The 25,530-nt window shown below is 42.4% G+C and overlaps 1 protein-coding gene across 1 annotated transcript in view; it reads left to right on the forward strand.

Annotated features, from left to right (window-relative positions):
• The first annotated feature begins 910 nt into the window (after window positions 1–910).
• The window catches only part of LOC121630396 (unconventional myosin-XVIIIb-like), a 66,748-nt gene continuing 42,128 nt past the window's right edge, over window positions 911–25,530 (forward strand). Inside the window, exons 1-16 of the mRNA XM_041970681.1 lie at window positions 911–940; window positions 1,963–2,106; window positions 8,514–8,903; window positions 9,954–10,017; window positions 13,760–13,872; window positions 14,894–15,061; window positions 15,138–15,348; window positions 18,313–18,455; window positions 18,538–18,638; window positions 19,559–19,622; window positions 21,032–21,176; window positions 21,695–21,859; window positions 22,932–23,022; window positions 23,469–23,661; window positions 24,677–24,757; window positions 25,370–25,490. Of these exons, the coding sequence (XP_041826615.1) occupies window positions 911–940; window positions 1,963–2,106; window positions 8,514–8,903; window positions 9,954–10,017; window positions 13,760–13,872; window positions 14,894–15,061; window positions 15,138–15,348; window positions 18,313–18,455; window positions 18,538–18,638; window positions 19,559–19,622; window positions 21,032–21,176; window positions 21,695–21,859; window positions 22,932–23,022; window positions 23,469–23,661; window positions 24,677–24,757; window positions 25,370–25,490 (2,224 nt within the window). The remainder of the gene's footprint in view (window positions 941–1,962; window positions 2,107–8,513; window positions 8,904–9,953; window positions 10,018–13,759; window positions 13,873–14,893; window positions 15,062–15,137; window positions 15,349–18,312; window positions 18,456–18,537; window positions 18,639–19,558; window positions 19,623–21,031; window positions 21,177–21,694; window positions 21,860–22,931; window positions 23,023–23,468; window positions 23,662–24,676; window positions 24,758–25,369; window positions 25,491–25,530) is intronic.

Here is a 25,530-nt window from a genome sequence, read left to right on the forward strand (position 1 = left end):
ACTACCCCCAACCCATTGACAAAGCTCTCGGAAAATATGCACGGCCGTCTACTGGTATGACTTCTGTGAAGAGTGAACAACTGAAAACTGTTGCAACAGAGCTTTTCTACTCTAGGCTAATTAACAAATCAGCCGTTTCTGCCCTTTTATGTAGCAAGTAACAGTAAATGATCCGACTTAAACGGGAGGATAAAGACTCTGCCCTGTTTCTAACATAACGCCAAAATAAACTTCACTGTTAGTTTGAATTAACTTACCCATCCAGCAGAAAGCCTGCAACCTCCGCATTAGTTTTAAAGTCCCTCTTCTTCATCAATTGCCTCCATCTGATAAATGTTCCACCGATGTACACTCTAGTTTGCTCCTGGTTATTTTTCTTTTGTTTTTTTTCCTCCGTCTCGCGGGGCAAAAAGTATGGATGGTCCTACATTTCAATGTAAACTGGCAAGCTGAATGATCCACGGTCGTCAGTGTTAGCCCCCCCGGGGACTCATAGGTTAAATGTGTAAAGCTAACAAGTTTGTCTCCTTTTGGCTGCCGCATTCAAAGATGGTGATGCAACATTGCAGCCTCCAGTTGGGCGCGCAGCCACCTATGTTTTTATAAACAACTTATTCTAAGCTACAAGAACCCTTTCATTTGGATGCAATTGTGATTAGACTTTGGTAAAATACATATTTATGAATGTGATACTTGATTTTTGCTAACAAAAAGCCAAATAAGTTACACACTGTACCTTTAATAAAATACTGTATGCAACAACACGCCTTTACCTTTATTACAGTTTGGTTCAAGTTAATGAATTTCAGGTATTGTGTTTGAAGTTGTAAATAGAAATATCGAAGTGAACATAGTTATCATGCAACACTACTGAACTTTGGCAGATTGTGCAGATTTTCTCAGCCTCGGGATGCTGCAGGGCAACAACAGCTTCAAGAATGTACACAATGAATGTCAGTGTACCATCAAAAACAGTCATAAGCACAGAGTTTTGAAGTCAGACACGTACTGTATGTAGTGTTGCTTTGATGATTCAAACATATTTGTGGTTAAGGTAAAAAGTTTTACTGATACTATTAGAATAGAGTTCTTGGACATATGGATAAAAGTGAATAGATAATGTAGATTTAGTTGGCATATTTCCTCAAGTTGGTCATTCAACATTCAATCTAAGAAAAACTGTTTCATGGAGACGTTGACCCTGGTCTAAATTTAGCATTACACTTACTAAACTGCCCGTGGGGGAAAAATAGTGACAATGATGAATTAAAAAAAAGGACCAATGATGAAACAAACGTAAATTGACAAACAAATCTGGATTAATTGGATTTAGTCTTTTGTGTCTCTGCACTAGTCCAGATTTCACACCATCAGAAGTGTTATAATTCCTCGACTCGCTCTGCCAAACAGTTTCCTGTGATTACACACAGTAGCTTGTCAGAGAATGCAAAGCAGCTGTCCTAGTGACCTTTCCAATATTCCCTATTGTGTCAGCAGGTGAAAGCTATTAGTTAAATGTCAGGCCTTTGGCCGTATTCTGCATTTGCTTCTTGGCCACCAGTGTTTTCCAGTGAGAGACATGGGCTCAGTTTCCTCATAAAGCTAGAAATGTTCAAATATTATTAGACTATCGTTGAGTCAGTGTGGACACTCTGTTTAAGGTGGAAAACCATCTCCTATGTTTTCCACTTTTATTTGTATCTGAAATTTAGATTTCTTAAAGAAATGCTTGTTACTCCATTTATCATCTACCTCCGCCTGCTTCATTTAAAACTGCTCAACAAGATGCTGTATTTCTGTTTGTTTTTGTTTTCAGCATGTCATGGATGTGTGCAGAGGTTTCTCATTTAAGAAAACTCCCAGCTGAACTGTGTCGGCTCGGTGTTTCTACACACCCTTCACAGTGACTTCCTGTTTCTGTCTAATTCTGTCTGATTCCCTCCCTCCATCCAACCACTACAGATAAAGGAGGAGAACAAGCCGGTAGCTACGGCCGTCCCTCCACCACCGCTGTCAGCTCTGCCGGGTGGCTTCCTCAAACAGCTGGTCAGAGATTCAGAAAAAGAGACCAAACACAAAGAGCCAGAGGTCAAAGAGGATAAAACGGTCAGTCATTTTTATTTCCCATCTTGAGATCAAAAGTAGCTTAAAAACACATAAAAATGAATGAAATGAATGAAATGAAAAATACTTTATTAATCCCAAAGGGAAATTCAATATTGTAGTAGTAGTAATTTTTTAGTAAAACAATCACATTAATTAATTAAGGGCTTTGTTCTTCAGCCTGATAGCTGCTGGAAGGAAGGATCTTCTGTATCTCTCTGTCTTGCATCGGACTTGAACAAGCCTCCCACTGAACACACTCTGTTGTTTCGTCACGGCGTTGTGTAGAGGGTGTGAAGGATCTTCCATTATCTTCGTCAGCTTGTACAGAATTCTTTTTTTGATGATCAACTCCAGCGGCTCCAGAGTTACTCCAAGCACAGAACCGGCTTTCTTGATCAGTTTGTTAATTCTTTTCAAGTCTCTGGTTCTGATGCCGCTGCCCCAGCAGATTGCTGCAAAGCTGATTGCACTTTCAACAACAGACCTGTAGAACATTTGCAACATTTTGGTGCAGACGTTAAAAGATCTCAGCTTCCTTAAGAAGTAGAGTCTGCTCTGACCTTTCTTGTAAATGTACTCAGTGTTGCTTTTCCACTCAAGTCTGTTGTCCAGCTGAACTCCAAGGTACTTGTATTCCTCCACCACCTCCACCTCCTCTCCCATGATGGAAACACTTCTATGTGTGTTCTTGTTCCTCCTGAAGTCAACAATCATCTCCTTTGTTTTCTTGGTATTCAAGATGAGATGATTGTCACCGCACCATTTCACAAACTGACCGACCAGTTCTCTGTACTCTGCTTCTTGTCCATCACTGATACACCCAACAACTGCTGAGTCATCAGAGTATTTCTGCAGATGACAGAACTCAGAGTTGTACTGGAAGTCTGAGGTGTACAGCGTAAATAGAAATGGTGAAAGTACAGTCCCCCCCCCCCCCCCCCCCCCCCCCCCCCCCCCCCCCCCCCCCCCCCCCCCCCCCCCCCCCCCCCCCCCCCCCCCCCCCCCCCCCCCCCCCCCCCCCCCCCCCCCCCCCCCCCCCCCCCCCCCCCCCCCCCCCCCCCCCCCCCCCCCCCCCCCCCCCCCCCCCCCCCCCCCCCCCCCCCCCCCCCCCCCCCCCCCCCCCCCCCCCCCCCCCCCCCCCCCCCCCCCCCCCCCCCCCCCCCCCCCCCCCCCCCCCCCCCCCCCCCCCCCCCCCCCCCCCCCCCCCCCCCCCCCCCCCCCCCCCCCCCCCCCCCCCCCCCCCCCCCCCCCCCCCCCCCCCCCCCCCCCCCCCCCCCCCCCCCCCCCCCCCCCCCCCCCCCCCCCACCCCCCCCCCCCCCCCCCCCCCCCCCCCCCCCCCCCCCCCCCCCCCCCCCCCCCCCCCCCCCCCCCCCCCCCCCCCCCCCCCCCCCCCCCCCCCCCCCACCCCCCCCCCCCCCCCCCCCCCCCCCCCCCCCCCCCCCCCCCCCCCCCCCCCCCCCCCCCCCCACCCCCCCCCCCCCCCCCCCCCCCCCCCCCCCCCCCCCCCCCCCCCCCCCCCCCCCCCCCCCCCCCCCCCCCCCCCCCCCCCCCCCCCCCCCCCCCCCCCCCCCCCCCCCCCCCCCCCCCCCCCCCCCCCCCCCCCCCCCCCCCCCCCCCCCCCCCCCACCCCCCCCCCCCCCCCCCCCCCCCCCCCCCCCCCCCCCCCCCCCCCCCCCCCCCCCCCCCCCCCCCCCCCCCCCCCCCCCCCCCCCCCCCCCCCCCCCCCCCCCCCCCCCCCCCCCCCCCCCCCCCCCCCCCCCCCCCCCCCCCCCCCCCCCCCCCCCCCCCCCCCCCCCCCCCCCCCCCCCCCCCCCCCCCCCCCCCCCCCCCCCCCCCCCCCCCCCCCCCCCCCCCCCCCCCCCCCCCCCCCCCCCCCCCCCCCCCCCCCCCCCCCCCCCCCCCCCCCCCCCCCCCCCCCCCCCCCCCTTGTGGTGTTCCAGTGCAGCTGACCACCATCTCAGACACACAACCTTTCAGTCTCACAAACTGTGGTCTGTTTGTGAGGTAGTCGTAAATCCAGGTGGTTGTGGAGGGATCCACCTGGAATTTCTGCAGCTTCTCACACAGCAGAGCAGGCTGAATCGTATTAAAAGCACTTGAGAAATCAAAGAACATGACCCTCAAAGTGCTGCCTGACTGGTCCAGATGAGAGTGGGCTCTCTGAAGCAGGTATATGATGGCATCTTCAACCCCAAGCCCATTACGGTATGCAAACTGTAATGGGTCCTGAAAGGTCTTCACCTGCTTGCTGAGGTGAGCCAGTAAGAGTCTCTCCAGGACTTTCATGACGTGGGATGTCAGGGCGACTGGTCTGTAGTCTTTTGGTTCAGCTGGTTGTTGTTTTTTAGGCACTGGAACAAGGCAGGATGTTTTCCACAGCACCGGGATTCTTTTCTGGCTCAGGCTGGTGTTGAACAGGTGCTGGAGAATCGGACATAGCTGTTTTGAGCAGGTCTTGAGAACTCTGGGACTGACACCATCTGGACCTGCAGCCTTGTTCTGGTTCAGTTTCACCAGTTGTTGCATGACTTGGTTACAGGAGACAGACAGAGTGGAGATGGAGGCAGAGGAGGTTTCAGGAAGTCCTGATGTGGAAGGAGATGAGGTTGTGTCCAGGTCCTTGACTGAGCTGTAGGGTGACAGAGTGGAGGTGTGACAGGAAAGCTGTGGGCTCATGGAGGGTGTGTGGCTAGTTGGGGTTGAAGCAGGAGGTGAGCTAAACCTATTGAAGAACATGTTCAGTTCATTCGCTCTGTCCAGACCTCCATCAGTCTGATCCTCCTTTATCCCGAAGCCAGTGATCTTCTTCATTCCTGACCACACATCCCTTACATTGTTTTTCTGAAGCTTACTTTCCAACTTCTTCCTGTAGTCCTCCTTGCACTTCTTTATTTGTGTTTTAAGTTGTTTTTGTGTGGACTTCAATAACTCCCTGTCTCCATCCCTAAAAGCTTTCTTTTTGATGTTCAGCAGCTTTTTCAGGTCACTGGTGATCCAGGGTTTGTTATTGGGGAAGCACCTCACTGTTCTTGTTGGAACGGTGCTGTCCACACAGAAGTTAATATAATCTGTCACACACTCAGTCAAGGCATTGATGTCATCTCCATGAGGTTCACATAGGACGTTCCAGTCTGTAGCCTCGAAGCATCCTCTCAGAGCATCTTCAGCTTCATTAGACCAGGTTCTAATAGCCTTTCTAATGACTGGTTGTTGCTGAACGATGGGCTTGTAGGAGGAGGAGAGAAGAACTAGGTTATGGTCTGATCTTCCTAAAGGTGGCAGGGCAAAGGAGCTGTATGCATTTTCAATATTTGCATAAAATAAGTCCAACGTTTTGTTTTCTCTGGTGGAGCAGCTGACAAACTGTTGGAAAGTTGGTAGAGTTGCAGAGAGGGAGATGTTGTTAAAATCTCCAGAGATCGCCACAAATGCGTTTGGATGTTGTGTTTGAAGCCTGGCCACTACAGAGTTAATGACATCACAGGCTGCGTCTGGAGCGTACCAGGTAATATATATACCGCTACCAGAATAACGCATGTGAACTCTCTGGGTAAATAATACGGGCGGAGACTCACAGCTAGCAGTTCAATGTCTCTTTTGCAGATCTTCTCTTTAACAGTGACATGTTCAGGATGACACCAGCGCTGGTTTACCAGCACCGCAATTCCACCTCCCTTCAGCTTCCCGCTGAGTTGTTTATTGCGGTCTGCACGGACCGTCCTGAAGCCGTGTACAGACGCATTACAGTCTGGGATGTGTTCATGCAGCCATGTCTCGGTGAAGCACATAATACTGCACTCTCTGTATTTTTTAAGAGACCTGGTTAGCACCTGAAGTTCATCAATTTTGTTAACTAGCGATCTCACGTTTCCCATAACAACCGTTGGAAGAAACGGTTTGAATCGCCACCGTTTTTCTCTCTGCCTCGCTCCTGCCCTGCATCCTCTTCTCTTTCTTTTCAACTCCGTTGGGATTTGAAGTGTTGTTTCACTGATAATCTTGAGTTTGGAGAGTTTTATCAGTTGATCCCGATGGTAAACAAGTCTCGTTGCCATGGAGACTCACAATAACAAGTCTTGCAAAAAACGAAAAAATATTCAGAAAAATCTCCCGTATAGCACAGCCTCTGACCAGCGCGAAAAAATCTACCCGAACAGACACAGATTGACAGCTGATGTCTTAAAAAAGACGGCTATATTGCAAAAAATCACAAGTTAAAAACAGAGCTACTACAATTGCTGCTGCCACCTAGCGGCGCATTCTAGAATCAAAAACGACTACATGGAACGTTTCCACAGAGGAATCAAACCTAAAAGTTTTGGGAGAAAGTTTGCTTTCAAACATATGTGTACATTTAGTGCAAGGGTGCCAAGCTCCGGTCTTCGAGGGTCACAATCCTCCAGGTTTTTGATGTGTCCCTGCTCCAAAACCACCTGACTCAAATTAATGAGTAATTGTGCAAAACTTAATTGAATGTTGGATCCATTTCATTTAAGTCAGGTGTGTTGAAGCAGGACCAACTTTGGACACCCCTGAGCTGGTGTGTAAGAATTACTGACATCTAGTGGTAAAGATGGGCATAGCAATCACTGCTAACCAAGCACAGCTGTGAATGGATGGTGGCCATCAGTGGCCAAAATTCCTCCAGACACGTTTTCATCTTTGAGTGGATCCAGTTGCCTCTGGTGCAGCGATGACTGCACAACACGTAGCTACTTTAGCATTGTGTGCATGCATACTGTCTTCTTCTATGGTCCTTATTTCCCAAACAGTGCTGAAGCGTCTATCAAACAAAGATGGTACTGCCGTTTTAAAGCTCAGAGGGTTCTTACTTACACAGACTTGTTTGTCCACTTAGGCCCTGTTTACACCACAATGCTGAGACAGTAAAACACAAAAGTTTTGTTGCGTTCTGGCCTCTTGTCTACACAGTAACAGAGCTATGGGTGGATAAAACTGCAAAGATTTGACAACGGTCCACAGAGGGAAATTTTCAGAGGAATCTTTTGGCAAAGATGACGTCTTTCAGGTCATCTTGTACTTGCAGGCTCAGACCCTGCTTAACCCTTGAAAAGCACCAAAACAATGGTGGACCTCCGTGTCATGCTACATCTTTTTAATTTATTTGGTCTGTTGAAGAAAAACCTGTTTCTGGAAGAGTATTTATGGCAAGGATCTCCAACTCCGGTCCTTGTGAGCTACTGTCCTGCAGGTTTTGGATTCTACCCTGATGCAACACACCTGACTCAAATCACTGTCAATGTCAATGTCAAGTTTATTTGAATAGCACCTTTCATGTGAAAGACAACTCAAGGTGCTTTACATGGAGATCATCAACAATAACAACAAAAACAAACAAAAAAAAAACAAACAAAACAATTTAAGAAAAGTTTACAATAAAAATAAGCATAAAATGAGGCTAAAATACCCAAATACAATAAAACACTGAACATACAGACATCAAGTAAAAAAGAGAGAAAAACAAAAATTAATCATAAGTTATGTTAAAAAGGTAGGTCTTTAATTTAGACTTAAAAGTGTTGAGCAACGTTTCACGACGAAAATTTTCAGGTAAGGAGTTCCACATTTGGGAGGCGTAGAAACTAAATGAAGCTTCACCATGTTTACTCTGGACATTCTAAAAGACTAGTACCAGCTGATCTGAGAGGCCTACGGGGTTCATATGGGGTTAAAAGCTCAGATAAATATTTTGGACCTTGACCTTTCAAAGACTGATGAACCATTAAAAGGATTTTAAAATCAATTCTTTGAGGAACTGGGTCATTAACAAGCTTGTGTTTTAGTAGGAGACATCTAAAACCTGCAGGAGCTCATGAGAACCGGAGTTGGAGACCCCTGATTTATGCTGTCAGCGAAGACACAGAGGTTACATGCACCAGATAACAAGCAGTTGACACGTAACTCTTCAGTTGTTTAGTTGTTTTGCAGTCTTATGAGGATGCGGTGCACACTTGGGTGTGTCGTTGCAAAATTTCACTGCCCTCTAGAGGCCTGGCATGCACACTACATCATTTCTGGTCCTCTTTGGATTTTCTCCTCCACTGACAGTTTTCATTTCGCTGTTGTGTAAATGCATTGTTCTTTCGAAATCGTAAAGGCAAAATATTTGTGTTTTGCGTGGAAACAAAACAGTGTCGTGTAAACAGGGCCTCAGAGACACCGTAGGAAAAATGGTGGCACAATTATGGCAGCTGCCATGTATGTGGACCCACAGAAAGTAAATGTAAATGGTTCATTCTTGGAGAATAAGAACACAACGGTTACTTTAGTAATTTGATAACAATAGAAACACAGTTTTCAATTATATATGAAAGTTTTCTGTCTGTGGCCTTTGATTTTCCCATTTGCTGCACTTTAATGGCAACTAGACTTCTTTCCTCCTCAGCCAAGCAAACTGAGCAACAACCTGGTGCAGCAGTTCCTCAACCCAGACCAGACTCCTCCGATCCTCGAAGCAGAGATGTCTCTGCGGGCTGAACAGCTCATCAACAACAGCAAACAGAAAAGGTCAAACTCGGCCCAGTTGGATGACAGGTCCTTGTCCCACCTCCACATAATGACTCCCAACTCTGACAGCAAGCCTGAAACCAATAAGGACCCGACACCAGAACCCCCAAAGCAGAAGCAGCAGCACCAGGAGAAAAAGACAGAAATTAAGAGCAAGAAGATGCAGCAGGCCGAGCCCATGAAGAAGAAAGAGGAGGGCATGGAGCAGAGGCAGGAGCCAGAAGGCAGGCAATCTGATGCCACTGTTACCGACCATAAAAGAAGGGAGGTGAGTTTGTTCCTGTCATAATTTATAACCAGTGTTTTACGACCACATTTAACCACTGTACCGGTCAGGAGGTTCTGACGAACATGCAAGTCCTGCTTTGGTGCCTGGAGCTCCAACATTTTCAGAATTCCTCCTGCAAAGACAAAGCTTCTTAGTCTATCAAGCAAAGCAAAAAATTCATAAGTTCTCTTATGTTATATTTGCAGAATGTTTCACTAAGAAAAAAAAAATTAATAAATAAATTTTCAGATTATACATTTTAATGTACAGTGTCCCTTTATAGCCTGTACCCAGTTATAAAACTTTTAAGAGATTTCATTCATTTAATAACATCTGTTTGAATATTTTAATATTAATACATTTAATAAAAATTAATTTGGGCATAATAATTTTATATTAATTTTAGAAATGATAATTACGGTTTATATATTTAACACCTCCCCCCATCACACAAACAGCTGCCTTGCCTTTATCTCCGCCTGTCTTTATTCTTCCATTTGTCTGCACCACTACAACAACTTCTTTTTAATGCCATGATGCCGTTTATCATCCATTTCCTCACTAACAGGACTGACGGGTACCTGTCAATCATTCCGGTCGGCTGACGTCACTCACTGCATGACACCTGATTACTTTTGCTTGTTTTATTCCACATCTATTTTTAAGTGCATAAGTCATTCTGAGATGAGGTTTGACTTCCAAATTTGTGGCCCCCTGTTGGCTAATGGGGCCCTTTGCTTGTTCATAGTCTGCATATGGCAAGAAACAGCTTTGAGTGACCTGTCAGTCACCTGAGGTGGCACCTAGGACGTCCAGTCAGATTCAGAGGTGGCAATTTTTCCTTTGCAAAGATAAAGATTTAGATTTATTTAAGGTTTCAAAGCTGTGTGTCACCAGAAAACTGAAAATACACCATAAACACCCTGAAGCTGAAGATTGGTTAGCTTTGATGTCATGTGACTGAGCATCGAGTAACGTGACGTAAATCGCACATATACACAACATGGCTGCACAGATGATGACTCACAGCTTTCTGTGTCTTTATTTCAGGTGAGGGATGTCTGGTATGAAGCTGGACCTGTGTGGTACGTCCACAAAGATGGCTTCACCCGTGGTGAGCTGTAAACATCACACACACTGTAAACATCACACTCCCCAACAAAGTAGATTCAGTTCTGTTTGCCTAACATCACATATATTACCCGTTAGTGGATAAATTACTAAAAGCAGCAAAAAATTGTTCGGTTTAATCAGTTTAATTAGATTCTTCATGATATGAGGCCAAGACTGAAAAATTCTGGATATTCTCTTCAGTGGAGGCGTGACGTGGGAGGACTGTTTCCTCCACTTCTGATTCTGGTAATAAAAATTCCTGCTGGGTTCCTTACAGCTGGAGTTTTCTACAAAATTCTGACAAAAAGTAAAACTAACTTTTTGTTAAATAAAAAGATCTACATCTGCTAAATGTTTAAACAAAGTTTTCTTTTAAACTTTTGCTTCAAAACACATTGACATACAAAATCTGACTCCAAAACAAATTAATTCAATAAAACCTTCTAAATTTCTGACTTAATGAGGCTCAAAAACTACTATCATCTATAGTTTAATCAGTTTATTTGTTAATTTTTTTTACTCAAAGGTAAAATTCTATATCCAGCCCTCATTTTATCATAAAATTTCTTGGAATTAGCTTCACTGAATGTTGTAAATTGTAAATGGAAAACCAGCTTATCAGGCAAAAACTGTCAAATTTTGAGGATTTTGAAGGTGAACATCTTATCTAAACAGCTTTATGTGTCATCATATGTCATTTCTTTCAGTAGTCTTCAGGAATAGTTCTCCAGGCTTCTGGAAGGACTTTCCAAAGCTCTTAATCCCACATTCCTTCACTAGTGTTGATGCCCAGGCTCTAGGAAAGATCCATCCCTCCACCAGACCTGTTACCACCGATTTTCAGTCCAGTTCTTGTGTCATGTGATGGTCCCCAGCCTTTTCTCCTCTTCCTTAAAGACGCACTATAGAACTTTTTTAGTGATGCACCCCTTGTCGAGGGCTAATCCAGCATCCATCTTGCAACCTACCTGTACTCTGAGATCTCTCCAGCCAGACTCCTGTCATGTTTTGTGCTCTATCCCTTTCTCTCTGTCTTTTCCTCTGTTTTCATGCGTATCTTTGCTGAATCAACCACGGTGCACGTTCAAAACGGCCGCTGTGTTTACATCCACTTGCTAGCAAGTGACGCGGTGCGTACAGCAAAACTTGATGTGACTTCCCAGAAGAAGAAGTTGTGAAGTGTTTTTTTCTGCCTCAGGATGCTGCTGCAGGGCAACAACACATAATAGATGTCACTGTACTATCTAACAAGTCCAGAATGCAATGTTTTAAGATCAGAAAGTTATGGATAAAATATTTTCTACTTAAACAAAATGTTTCTGAAGCTTCTACTATTAGACTGTAAAACTGAATCACCCTCAGTTTTACATTTACCTCTCTTTAAACTGATCGGAACAGCATTTAGATGCAGTTTTATACCGTGATCTACACTGATAATCTGTAGAAAATGAAGCTTCACTCAGTAAAACGGCTCTGACTGACACTCTTTCTGAACTTCTCCCATGATAACATGCAGATGTGTCTGTTTGCTGCAATAAATGACAACACTGGACAAATGGATGCACAGAAATCTGACCATTTGTCTCATTACAGTGGTCACTGTTTAAACGCTTGCTTGTGTGGAGGGGTTGTGGATGTTGAAAGCTCCTGAGCGCTTCAGAGTCCTCTCACATTCAGCACAGATGAAAGGTGCTATGCTATTACTGGTGGATGCTATGAAGCAAAGACAGAAGGACAGAATCTGTAACATCAGCACATAAAAACACTAAATGGTAAAATTAGGGCTGTCAAATTATTAAAATGATTAATCATGATTAATAACTAAACCTGGAATATGCCCGTTTTTACTGCAAGCCATAGCTTGCAAATATTTTAGCTGTGTCCCAATTCAGGGTCTGCACACTTCGAAGTGCAGATTCGTCGGCTACATACGTAATCGAGGTGCGCCAAGCACTGTCCCAATTGGAAGGAGCCTCCAAATGCACCCAACAAATCCACATTTTGTTTGGCCTCAAACGAAGGCTGCTGGTGATGCATCCTTCACGACCTCTTGTCTCCCAGAATTCACTGTGCACAAGACGGCGGTGAATGAGCAACCAAGCTTAGAAAAGTTCTTTTTGTTGTTGTTGTTTTTTAAACTACACTTTAGTGGAAATGAGACAAAACATTAAAAACATGTTAGTTAAATGGTGGCATTAAAATTCTTTCATTTAAGAGGTTTAAATGATTCAACATCATATGTTGCTGCTACTGGAAAATCTTGTTGGCTAGGAAGGGTGTCCCATTTCACGAATGTTAAGCGGACTTTGAAGTGTGTAGACTACGGAGGACACTCCATGGCCTACGTAGTCCCTGAATTGGGATACAGCGTTAACAGACCTTCCCTTGGGTAAATATCAGATGTCCAAGGGTCAGTAAATGCAGCATGTAATTTATTTCATTACATTAACATTGTTCTGCATCATCTCTACCATGTTCTAAAGCAGCGATCACCAACCTTTTTTAGCCCAAGATCTCTTACCTCAGCATGGGTGAGAGAGAAGATCTACCCTACTGCAGTGTTAAGTGAAAAAGACAGTCCAGATGACGCTTACAAGTTAAGGCGTTTTACTCAGGCTAATTGAAATGAAAATGCATCAAACACTTTGGTCCAGCATCCCTATAGATGTGACCAAGAACATACTGTATCACTTTTATGGCCATCACTGTTTTGTCTATAATTTCATATCACAACTTACATTCCTAAACTCTTGTTATCAGTGTCACCAAAAACAGAAGCATGTGATCTTTGTCCCATCTGAGGAAAAACACTTGCAGTGAGCAGATCATGCAAACTACTCATTACCTTTTAATGTTTAATGTGTTTAGTAAATGACCTTTCAGGTAAGTAAGGTAATTTTTAGGTAAATATAAAAACATGAAACAGGTTATATGGAATAATGGATGAAGGGTATAAGAATACTATATTCAGATAAACTAATCTTATCTCCATTTATATGTCTGTGTTTCAGTTTTCCGTGTCATCATTTTATCCGAGGCATTTACTGGATTGATTAAACATTTCTTAACAAACTCTTAAACATCTGGATTCTGACCAGTTTGGACGTCTCCTCCTGACCAGTTCTTCAAAACAGAAAAAAATGAGGGTTAGAATTTTATGCAAAACTAGCATTTAAAAAAAAGATTACCAAACAATCCATTTGCAGTAGCACTTTGTGCTATTCCTGTCTGAAAAGTGCTTTATAAATAAAATTAGACTGATTGTTTGTTTTGTGTAAACAAAAGAAAAACAGTCCCTTTGCTTGAAATCTTTTTAAAGTGTTACTTGAAACCCTTACAACAAGGCTGTTAGATGTTCTGCCGGTAATCATCTAACTGAATACGTCCAGCTCCTGCAATGGAAACAGAGTCTCTGTGACCCATAATGTGTGTTTGGATTAGTGGAGTCATCTGTTAATCCACACACAATCTCTAGTAATCTGTTTTATTGCCTATATATCATGTTACACATTAGTTACAGCTGCTCTTTTTATCCATCCAGCATTCCCATGCCCAGTTTTCCATCTATTTACTGCTCTACACTAATCCCATTAGACCCTGATAGTCCCAGTTAGTCCTGGCCCACGAGCCGGATCTTTAATATACAGATATCAGAGAATTAGGATATAAAGCTCACACACTGTGGATCTGAAACTCTGTTCCTGATGTTCTCTGATCATAAATAACGGAGCTTTTCTTCTCAGCCACTCAGCTGAAGCCGGATGAAGGCACGCCGGAACTCCCAGAGGGCCGAGTGAGGGTCCGCCTGGAGACCGATGGGTCGCTGCATGACGTCACAGAGTATGAAGTTGAGAAGGTACGTCAGTTTATTTATTTCTGTCTGTTAGCACAGTCAGACATTTAAAATAAAAGCTGTGATCAGCTCTATTATAGGTTCATGCTGAGAAATTTATTCAGTATTTTCATTTATTTCCTATAAACAGTCGTGTGTGAAGTGAATCCAATAAAAATAACCAGTTTTTTATGTGAAACAAAAGAAAGAAAATTACTAAATGTTAAAACTGTGACATTGAAGTAAAAACAAAAGAACCATTTTGTTAAGTTCATCAGATAAAAATAGTAAAACTTTAAATTTTTGTCATCCTTTTAACAAAAAGCGATAGTAAAAAAAAAAAAAATCCCTAATTTCTGATCAATTTCTTTAACATGTAACTGGAGTGTAGGGCAGAACAGGGTCCAGACAGATTTAAAAATCTGTGCACTGATCCTTTAATACAATTTAACTTCTTTTATAAATGCCTTTATATATAATTTACAATTATATTTAAATAAAATTTGTACCTTAAAAGGTATAACAAAAAGAAAGAGACTGGAATAAAATGAAATGCAATTAAATATTAAATAAATTAACATAAGAATGAAAATAAATAAAAAGATTATATAAAATAAATTCAAAAGTAAGTTTAAATAAAGCAATTAAATCAAGCGTATAAAAAAAAAGATTGGAAAAACTGGGGTCAAAGGGTTTCTTTAACCTACTCAATCACCATGGTAACGGATGCCGGACACATGAACTAATCAGCTGTAAAGTGCTTCACACGTTCACTAATTTTTCTACTGATGAAATCCCAGACAGAAAAATCAGGGATACTCGGTAAAACTAACCATTTTCAGACTATATTTTTGCTTTTTTCCATCATGATTATAACATTTTTCACACTTCCCTCCATTTACAACCTGCTCTCCTCCTTCATGAAGTGTCAGTATCTGTATGTGGGGGCACTCAGAGCCAGAAGAGGAACACCCAGTCACAGATAAACCTTCTTCTGTGTAGAAAAGGTGGAATCATCAGACTGAGTGTCCCTGTGCTTCCACAGTGTAACCCAGCAGAACTGGACCAGTGTGAGGACCTTAGTGACTTGCAGAGTGTGAATGAATGTGGAGTCCTGCACACGCTAGCCAGTCGGGCCAAAGCCAGCATGCCACTCACTCAAGCTGGACCAAACCTGATCAACTTCTGGCCTCCATTACAGACCCACAGCAAGGTGAGACTGACAGTAAAATGAGCTCAAGGTCTAAAAGACGTCTGTTTGCATTCATTGTCTCCTTCCTCTCTTTCAGACCCCAAAGTCGCGACGAGGGGAGTCTGTGTGGGATGCCCCTCCTGCTCTGGCTGCTCTGGTCAAACGGGTCTACGTGTCCATGGTTGGCAGCAGGAGAGACCACTGCGTGTGCTCGGTGGGACGCAGCGGGACGGGAAAGACCACGGCGTGCCAAGCCTTCACACATGCACTCCTCAAGCAGGCCGGGACAACCGGACAGAACATCAGCGGTGAGGGTTACGTCTGAATCACCTCTGCATCATGGCTACGGTGGCCTTGAGGTTCAAAACCAAACACCATCTGACAAAAAAGCAACAACAAAACAAGATGTTTCAAAGATAAGAAATCAAAAGAAAACATGATGCAATCATGCACAATGTTACATTCATATGATGAGATGGTGAATCTCAGCTGGGTCACTATTCATTGCTCAACTTAACCAATTTTTTTCCAACAATAACTATTTTAGACATTTTAAAACAGAAAATTAGAAAAGTGTAGAAAACGTTTGAATTCAGCCACGGTTCAGTAATCCCCTCTTTACAACTGCTGTTATGGTTCATGGGCATGTCAGGAATTATTAATGAAAGCGGGCATGGTGTGTAAGGATTGAGTGCACTTTTTAGAAGTAATAGACTAATAAGCCCTTTGAGCTTTGCTTAAAACTGCATACTGATAATACATCTGCAGTATATATCAGATAATATATTTGCAACTATAGTATATATATCTGTATCTGCAACCACAGGGTCTAATGAATGCTGGAATCATAGTAATGGAAACACGAGAGTTGATGAAGTTGCAGTGTGGAACTTTCTGACCCTAAAACTCTGATTTACTGACTCATTTGATGGGAGAGTGATATTTATTTCTGCAGCCGTCATTCTGAGGCAGGGAAACCCGAAAAGCTCACAACTTTTGCTTCCACAAATATTCTTCCTTCATGTGCTGTCCTTCCTCTTCCACTTTCGCTTACGCACCGCTTCACACCCCAGCAAACAGATAACACCTGCTGCCTGGACACGCAGAGTAGCTGAGGACATTATAGGACAACAGTTACTGTCTGGAGAGCGTTCACAGTGCTGGTAGGATGCGAGACTATGCAGGATTAGCCGTCGTTAGCTGGTGAAAATCTGGTAAAGTCCTGTATTGTCTCTTTAAGATGTGTAAACATCGATATATGTGTTCCTGGTGAAGAATAAATGAAGACTGCACAGAGCACAAATGAAAAACGTTTCTAGCTAAACAAACACTTTCAGGATGAATATGATTTGGAATGATGCAGCTCTAAGCCTCTATCAGATCATAGTACCATATGTGAACATTATACCTGCAAAGGGAGAAAGACTTTAGGACAGAGGTCTCCAAAATGAACATTTCGGCCCAGTTTGGCATAACTCAGGAAGCTGTATTTTCTTATGCAGACCAAAACTTTCTGGACTGAGACAGATATCACACAACACATAACCGTATTTATTTATTTTTTGTTGTTTTTAATTTAGTGTTTGTTTTATTTTAGTATGTTTTTAAATTAACCTTCATAATACATGTAACATGCAGACTTGTGATTGGCTCAGAAGCAGCAGGGTCCTCCTCTTTGTCTGCAGGAGGCTTGGAGGAGTCAACGCTGGTCTCCTGCTGTGAGCAGCCTGAGAGCCCCTGTGTGTCACTGAAAGTGTGCAACTCTGATTAAAAATAACACCTTCTGCCTTTTTCATCCAATTTACTATAATAAGTTGGATTCATCTTCATTTGTTATCAATTTGTGAGAAAAAAGTATCGTCAAAAACTGACTAATCAACCAAAGATTTCAGGACCCCCTGCAGTACCTCCACGGACCCCCTGCTGAAGCCCTCTGCTCTTTAACGTACACGTTCTGGATCAAAACTGCTTCATCTGGCTTCATTTCCCAGTATCTGAAACACCCTACCAAAAACCTGGGGGTAGTTTTTAAATCGAAAGCTTAGTCTGTAAAAAATGTCTTTTTTACTCTGAGGTCTTTTGTCACAATCAAGCCATTTCTTTTTTAAGTGATTGTGAGTTGGGTCATGCACGCTTTTATCTTTTCTCTCTCAAATTATTGCAGCGCTCTTTTTAACGGTATAAACCAGTTTTACTTTAAACGCCTCCTCTTTTAACAGAGAAGTATATTTGAGGACACAACCCCGTGCTTCTTTACACTGGCTCCCAAGCTGAGGATGAATTTTAAGATTTATTTTATGGTTTTACTTACACTCACATAGAGACCATGTTTTTATTTCTCTAAATGTTTGCTGTGTGTGCAGCATGCTGGTTGGCAGCTTTATAAATAAAGTTGCCTCGGTCTGGATGTGTTGGAGCAACTAGAGGAAATTCAGTTCAGCATGATGTCAGTCAGATTAATATGTTTTCACATTAATTTAAAATAACTATAAACAGATTTTTCTTAACATCATGTAAAACACACTGACTGAAATCAGACTTTCCAAGATAATTTCTGTTTGTGTTTATTGTTTTTTTGCTTCTTATTGCATGAAGAGTTATGCCAGTGAACTCTTTAAAAAACATCTTTAAACACCAGCTCTTCTAATCTACTTCTTTTGGCCTTTTTGTATATGATGTTATGTATCCTTGCTTTTATATTATCTATTTTAATATCCTTTATTATTTTAATGTGCTTTTATTCTTGTCGTTGCTCAGATCTAATTGTTTTTTTGAGCTAATGTTTTTCACGTTGCTCTTATGTGCTTGATAAAGTGCTTTAAAAATAAAGTTGAGTTGAGAAGAGTCTGCAGCTCCTGCAGATAAATTCATGCACCATTCATACGTCATTTTTTTTTAAAGGTATGTATTTATATTCCAGTTTGAATAAAATAAATCTGCTTTCAGTCAGACTCACCATGTGCATTCATGAGCCTGAAGGTTTTCTGGGACTGATTTCATATAAGTTCAAGTATGGAGTAAAAGTTGATGTTTTGCTTAGCGAGCACTTAAAGTAACTAATAATCATAAATTGATGATGCATCCTGTTTTCATTTGTGCATTGTGAGTCAGTCATCACACCAGTGGGATAAACAGAAATAAAGATTGAAACTGGATTAACTCCTGATCAACTTCATGTAAATGTGAATTAAATTGTTTTCTCTGATTTAATGCTGTTGCTGGAGTAATAACAGTGAATTCTGTAGAAACTGATGGTGGCTTTCTTTCTGCAGTGGAGCGTGTGCAGGCCATGTTCACCATCCTCAGGTCATTCGGCTGCGTGAGCACCCAGCACAGCGACGCCTCTTCTCGATTCGCCATGGTCTTCTCTCTGGACTTTAACCATGCTGGACAGGCTGCTGCCGGACATCTGCAGGTACACAAACACACCTTTCAGTCTGCATGCGAAGCCTCTGATGTCTTCTAATCGCCCTGCATGTGCTCTCTCCATCAATCAGACCATGATGCTGGACAAGTGGAAGGTGTGCCAGAAAACTCCAGGAGAAAGTAACTTCCTGGTCTTCTCTCAGATGCTGGCAGGACTCAGCACAGAGATGAGGTAACCTTCACAGACCAAGAACTGTACAAATCTGAGTATCCAGTTTACTTATCCTTTAAAAGCTGCTAAACTACCACTGCTGCTAATACCACCGGCTGCATTTGTCCAACCTGTGTGGTTACTTGTTTCTAGTATTGAACCCTAAAGGACCCATGGAGGGCAATTTCCGCCAACTTGTAGAAAAAATTCAATCTTCCAGGTCATTATGATGAGAAATCATGTAAAAATGTAAACTTTACATATGATTTAAAAAATAATTAGACATCAGCTCAACATAATGAGTTAGTGTCCCAAAATTAAGACTGCTGTAGATTAGGTCACCTTAGGCCACACCCACACAGAGATGAAAGAAAATAATTATTAAAAAAATCATTGTAAAAAATCATTTTAAAGTAGTTTTACATTCCATTATTATAGTTATTAGTTTATTATTAGTTTAAGATGTTTATTTACTTTGTCTTGGTGTGAGATACTAAATGCTTTGACTCTATCTCTAATTTTTTAGGTATTAGGAACTAATTTGGCATCTTGTTTAATTTTAGAGATGTTTCAAAATAATAAGTTATTATCTTAGACAGTTCTCATGGTTTGCAGGATTTTAACTCTTCTCAGTCTAATAAAGACAAGTAAACCCTCACAACTACATTTCTCCTAACTTTTTATTTAAAAAAAAAAGTCAGTGTTTAGGATAATTTATCCAATAATTGAGTTTCACAACAACATTTTCCTTCAGAGGATCCAAAGTAAAACCCATCCAGGTCTCTGAGTACCTTTGACTCTTACTCGTCAACTTGTTGGTGGGTCCATGTTGATTCACTTTAACTTTATTGAATAACAACGAGGTAACAGATTAGTTGCTCTGTAGAGTTTTTATAGTTGAACATGTCCCGAATCATTTTCCATCTATGATCCTCCATCAGGACAGAACTGCAGCTTCACCAGCTTCTTGAGTCCAACTCTTTTGGTATTGTTCATCCCACCAAGGTACAGTAAGTGCAACAGGTCTCTCTCTCTGTGTGTGTGTGTGTGTCAGCACCATACTGTATGATCACGGAATGTTCTGGATGGTTTCATGGATGTTATTTTGTACACACACCTATGATAAAACCAGCTGATAAAATCAAAACATGATTGAATTAAACTTTTATAGTTTATTTCCTCCTATTTTTAAGTATTAGTCAATCAGGAAAATAAAAAGATAAAACAAAAGTAAACTGGTTGATGTTTTATAAACTTTCTTACCATTGCTGTTGTGAATGAATAATCCTGCTTGGTAAGAGGAAAAAATTCCACACACAAAACCCTAAACAGCTCCACTTTTCTCTGATGATGAGAAAGACTGTGAACCTGAATCAGAAATCTGTTTTCCAGGCTGCAGATTGATTTTTAACCTCAGGGTTTACAGTAGGTCAGTAGGTCTCCTGATTTTCTGAAGGTCTTTCAATAGTTTTTCATTGGATATTTTGTGCTTTTTCACTTATTTTCAGAGGATTATGTTTTTATTTAATCCACGTAACTCTGACAACTTAGCCAAGAACTCTTAATAGCAGCTTGTCACAAACACATCATTTGTTCCCATTTCTAAAAGAAAACACAGGTTAACAGACAGAAAATGGGATTTTAGCAGCAAAAAGGTGATTTCCAAAGAGCTGTTAGCTGTTGAAGCAGTGTGGGATCATCTGGACAGAAAACGGAAACATCCAAACAAGAAGAAGATCTTAGGAAAGTCCTTTGATATTCCTGAAGACTATTTAAAGAGAGTTTTTTTTAAAGATGGTTCAGACTGTTTTGAAGAATAAAGCTGCTCACTCTCAAGCTCCTCAGAATGGGACAAACTTTCTTTTTTTTTACCTTATATGCTGAATTTCCATTCAGGTTTGCACATTTCAATCAATCACTGCTCCTATTTCATATATTTCTGAAAACATATGAAGAACTGAGGGTAGATGAAGGCACCATACCTTTTTGTGTTTAGCTGTAACTGTCTAGTGGTGAACATTAAGAAGTATGCTTCTGCTGACTTCCTCCAGTTGGTTGACTGATCTCACCTGCTTGCTGGAAACTTACCAGCAACAGTATTAGATGGTGTAACACCTTTGCAGACCATTATTACATGCAGACAAACATGTCAGCTGGTACTGTGGTGCATTTACATGAACTTACAGCTCATGTAAGGTTAAAACATGGAGGGGGAAAAAAAAAATAGAAAATGAAGCCAAAACGGCTCTGAAGAGGCTAGTCCATCGAGCGAAGGGTTCCAGCTGAAGGGACTCAGGCTGTGATGGGAGATGAGATGTGACTCAGCTGTTCCTCCACCTTATTAAGTGTCTGACTTTCACAGACAGCATTGACAGACCTCCTCCTCCTCTTCCTCCTCCTCTGTCTGTTCTCAGGTGGAGGAGAAGCAGCGGGCGTCCGTTGCCTTCACCAAGCTGCTGGCTGCCATGGAAACGCTGGGCTTCTCAGCCAGCGAGCAGAGGGCGATCTGGCATGTTCTGGCTGGTATTTACCATCTGGGAGCTGCCGGGGCCTGTAAAGGTAACACTGAATCATCATCAGTCACACACAAAGCGAAGCTTTCCTGTGTTTCTGAGGACCTCACATGACATCATTTTTCATCAGAAGCTTCTGATGATTGTTTTAAGATTTAAAGGGTAGAAATGGTTAATCTCGATGGTCTGAATATGGAAAAAGTTGTTTTGGTATTTGTTATGACTGTGACACTTAAATCAGAAGGTGAAGCATCTGCAGCTCTACTTAGATACGTTTTGATGAACCTTTCAGGTGGCAAACAAAATCAAGATCAGGTCATATTCATTTTCTTTCAGACCTGTGGAAAGAAAATGTCAAAAATACACATTTAAGGTGTTTATTCCTCATTACTTTGTCTGTGTGTGCACCCAAATCTCTACTAAATTCACCTCAAGTTTGTCTTTTTACTGCAGAGGGATGCACTGGAAATGCACCAGATTAAGAAATACATGAAGAACTTCTACTTCTAGAGTGGGCAGCTGGACTTTGTCATGATTGCTTTCTCTCTCTTTTGGTGTGAACAGTGGCCAGGAGGCAGTTTGTGAACTTTGACAGCGCTCAGGCAGCCAGCAGCGTACTCGGATGTGAGGGAGAGGAGCTGCACACGGCAGTCTTCAAGCATCACCTGCGACAGCTGCTGCAGAAAGCCACCGGAGGCAGCAGAGAAAGAACCGCAGAGTCAGAGGAGGGTGAGGCTCAGACAGAACAGCAAACATAAGGAAGGCAGAAGGAGGAGGAACGGATATGAGGGAGTCTTTCAGAGGGCAGAGGCGATGCTGCAGACACTGGTGGAGTTTATTAATCTGACCCTTCACTGGTGGCCCCAGAGAGGCTGTAATCCCTACCACACACTGCAGAACAAACATAAGGGTTGAGGATGTACATAAGACAGCTTAACCTACTTATATACATTTACAAATAAACATATTAAGTTATTTGTTAGATCAGTAAACATAAAGCAACACCAGCCAGTGAGGTACACACACACAGTTAAAACCAAGTTACAACACAATCTGAGAACAGGTCGGTTGATCCAAGATGAATATTAATAAAATCAGGGAGAAAAAGCCAAAAAATATTATAGCTGCAATGAATTAATACCATGTGGCATTAATCTATCTGTGGTGACCTGTTTGGAAGCTCAGTCTCAAATTAAATTAAAACTGTTCAAATAAAGAGACAAAAAACTAAAACTGAGAAAAGAAATTAACATCTGTTGTTTTTATGAACCTTAAATGTAAAATTTTCTTGATTTCATAAGTAATTCTGAAAATCTTACATTAGAAACGGAGCCTGATTTTATTTAAAAGAGACTTTATACCTCACAGATGTGTGCCATGCAGGAGAAATAATAAGCTGGAGAGCCATTTAAAAGCTTTTCCATGTTATCTTTATTTCAGCACTTTTTAAAAATGTGCTATTTCATCTGGTTATTCTTTTTTATGGAGATTTCCAGGAAAATATTTGGAAGTTTTGGCCAAACTTTAAATTTTACACAACAAAATATGTCTCTGATCTAAAGGGGGTTGAACAAATACACACATTTTTTTTTAAATATGTCTAACCTGAAATAAATTAAACTAAATATAATGTTTCTACAAAGATCTTTCATCATTGTAAGGGGTTATAACTTTATAATTTTGCTTGGTTATTAAGGCAAGCTGCTGCAGAGAGGAAATCCAGCTGTTCTTAGTCATTTTGAGTAAAAACGGGAGAAATCCCATCTGGCCTGGTCTTCATTCACTCCTCTGGTGTGTGCAGGTCCACGTTTAACAGCTGCTCAGTGTGTCGAGGGAATGGCTGCCGGACTCTACGAAGAGCTCTTCACTAGCATCGTCTCATTCATCAACAGGTAACGTTGCATCTCAGTTTTGGTTGACATGCACTGATTGTGTGTCCCTGAGCCCTGCTCCGGTGCATCCAGGGTAAACGGGGAAGACGCCATCTCTGAATTCACATTAAGAAAAATCACTACACTAAACACTAAAAAGTCTTATAGAAAGGAAGCTGGCTGAACAGAAAGGAAACATTAATCAATAATAATTTTTTTTGTACTTGTTTCTGTTACATAAAGATTAAAAAAGTGAACAAATTCCATATTTAAGTATTTGATGCATTACTAACTTCCTAACTTTAATGCTAGTTTGTAGTAAAACTACATTTTAAACTCATCTTTCCTGAGTTAAAATTTGATGCACACCATTCCACCTGCAATGAATGCAGCATCAGTCATGTGAAAAGCCAGGCTGGATAAATTCCTGTACGACATGAGCACATATGGTTGTACTTTGTGTGCAGGGCTCTGAGCAGCGAGCAGCTGGCGTTAGCCTCTGTGATGGTGGTGGACACGCCGGGCCTGAGGAACCCGAGACACTCTGCAGAGGAGCGAGGAGCCAGCTGGTCCGAGCTCTGCCACAACTACCTGCAAGAGCGACTGCTGGAGCATTACCACACACACACCTTTATACACACACTGGACAGATACGCACAGGTAACATGGAGTTTACACACACATCACACGATACGATTCATGTCCTGTTTGTATTAAAAATGTAAAGTTTCTCCCATTTATAACAATATGAAAGTTTAATGCTGCCTTCTTGACAGAGGAGTTTTCACATCTTAGTGGATGTTTTCTTGCTAAATAAAGGACAGATAAATACAAATAAACAGAAAATAGTAATAAATAAATCTGTTCTTTTTGTCCTCATACTTTTGTTAAATATTTATTTTGCCAGATATTGTGGCATAAAGTTAACCCAAATTCACTCATAATAAACCACGGCAGCTCTGCAGTTTAAAGTTGGATGTAATATTGTGAAGAAGGCGTATATGCACTCATCAGCCACTTTATCAGGTCCACCTTACTAGTACCGGGTTAGGCCTCTTTTTCCTTCAGAACTACTTTAATTGTTGGTGTCATAGATTCCAGAAGGTGGAAACCTTCCTCAGAGGTTTTCTCCATATTGACATGACAGCATCACACAGTTGCTGCAGGTTTGTCGGCTGCATCCATGATGAGAATCTCCCGTTCCACCACATCCCAAAGCTGCTCTACTGGACTGAGATCTGGTTACTGTGGAGATCATTGGAGTCCAGTGAACTCATTGTCATGTTCTAGAAAGCAGGTGGAGATGATCTGAGCTTTGTGACATGGTGCATTATCCTGCTGGAAGTAGCATCAGAAGATGCTCCACTGTGGTCATAAAGGTATGGACATGGTCAGCAACAATACTCAGGTAGGCTGTGGTGGTTAAACCAGACCATGTTGGATAGTTGGTAGGTCGACATGTGGAGCTGATGAAGTGGACAGTGAGTGATTATTAATTACTCCAAACGTCACCTTATTTGGGTTCAGATGATTAAAAACTACACAATAACTGAAGTATCTTCACTCTTTACATTTTCTCTGGATAAACACGCAACAGTGGACGTCAGCAGTTTCCATGTCTAATGAATGAAATCATTTTGATTTAGCAGCTTTACACATGTGTTTTCTGTAACAGGAGAAGATCAATGTGGAGTTCGAGTGTCTGGAGAGCAGTCCGGCTGAGGTTGTTTCTGCCATCGATCAGCCGCCTCCGCAGGTACGAGTACAGCTGCGAGGATTACATCTGCACATCCTTCTTTTAAAGAAACACCCTGTATTTTATCCGGAAAAAGCCATCTGCTGCCGTGGTGGAACTTTGTCACGTAAAAACACGAGCAGGGATAGATTTATTCACACAGGTGGTAAATTACACATTCTCCTCTTTTCTCAGAATCTGGTTTTTGTCCTGTTTTGTGTTTCAGGTTGAATCTTTTCAAACTAAACTCTCAGTATCAGTAGGATTTAAGTGTGGATTTAGGGATTTTCATCTAATTTGTTTTGAGGGATTTTAGTCTAATCTGGCTATGCACCTCTGAGTCAAATGTTGAATTATTAGAACAAAAAGCTTCTCCAGCAGCACCGAGTGGTGAAGGAAGAGACTTTGTTTTTTACCGTTTGGACATGAAGACTACATAAAGTTTACAGATGGAGGCCACCACCTTCTGCATGTTCTTTTGGTGTTTAGCAGCTTTTTGTTTCTTTAATTGAAAAGAAGACTGACTTTTCTTTGTCTGACAGAAGCAGAAATTCAAAGTTTAAACTTAATTTCTCCTTGAAAAATAGCTCATTTTGCTGTTAGGTGGTAGCTTTAAATTGTGTGTGTGTTCAGATTCGGGCAGCAGATGGAGACCCCAGAGGTCTGCTGTGGGTTCTGGATGAGGAGATGGTGACTCCGGCCTCCTGCGAGAACGACGCCCTGCAGAGAGTCTGCCAGTATTACAGCAACACAGGTAAAGATAACAAAGCTACACACGCAGAGCCATGCTAACT

Source organism: Melanotaenia boesemani, chromosome 19 (assembly GCF_017639745.1).
Source record: "Melanotaenia boesemani isolate fMelBoe1 chromosome 19, fMelBoe1.pri, whole genome shotgun sequence".
Classification (NCBI taxonomy): domain Eukaryota; kingdom Metazoa; phylum Chordata; class Actinopteri; order Atheriniformes; family Melanotaeniidae; genus Melanotaenia; species Melanotaenia boesemani.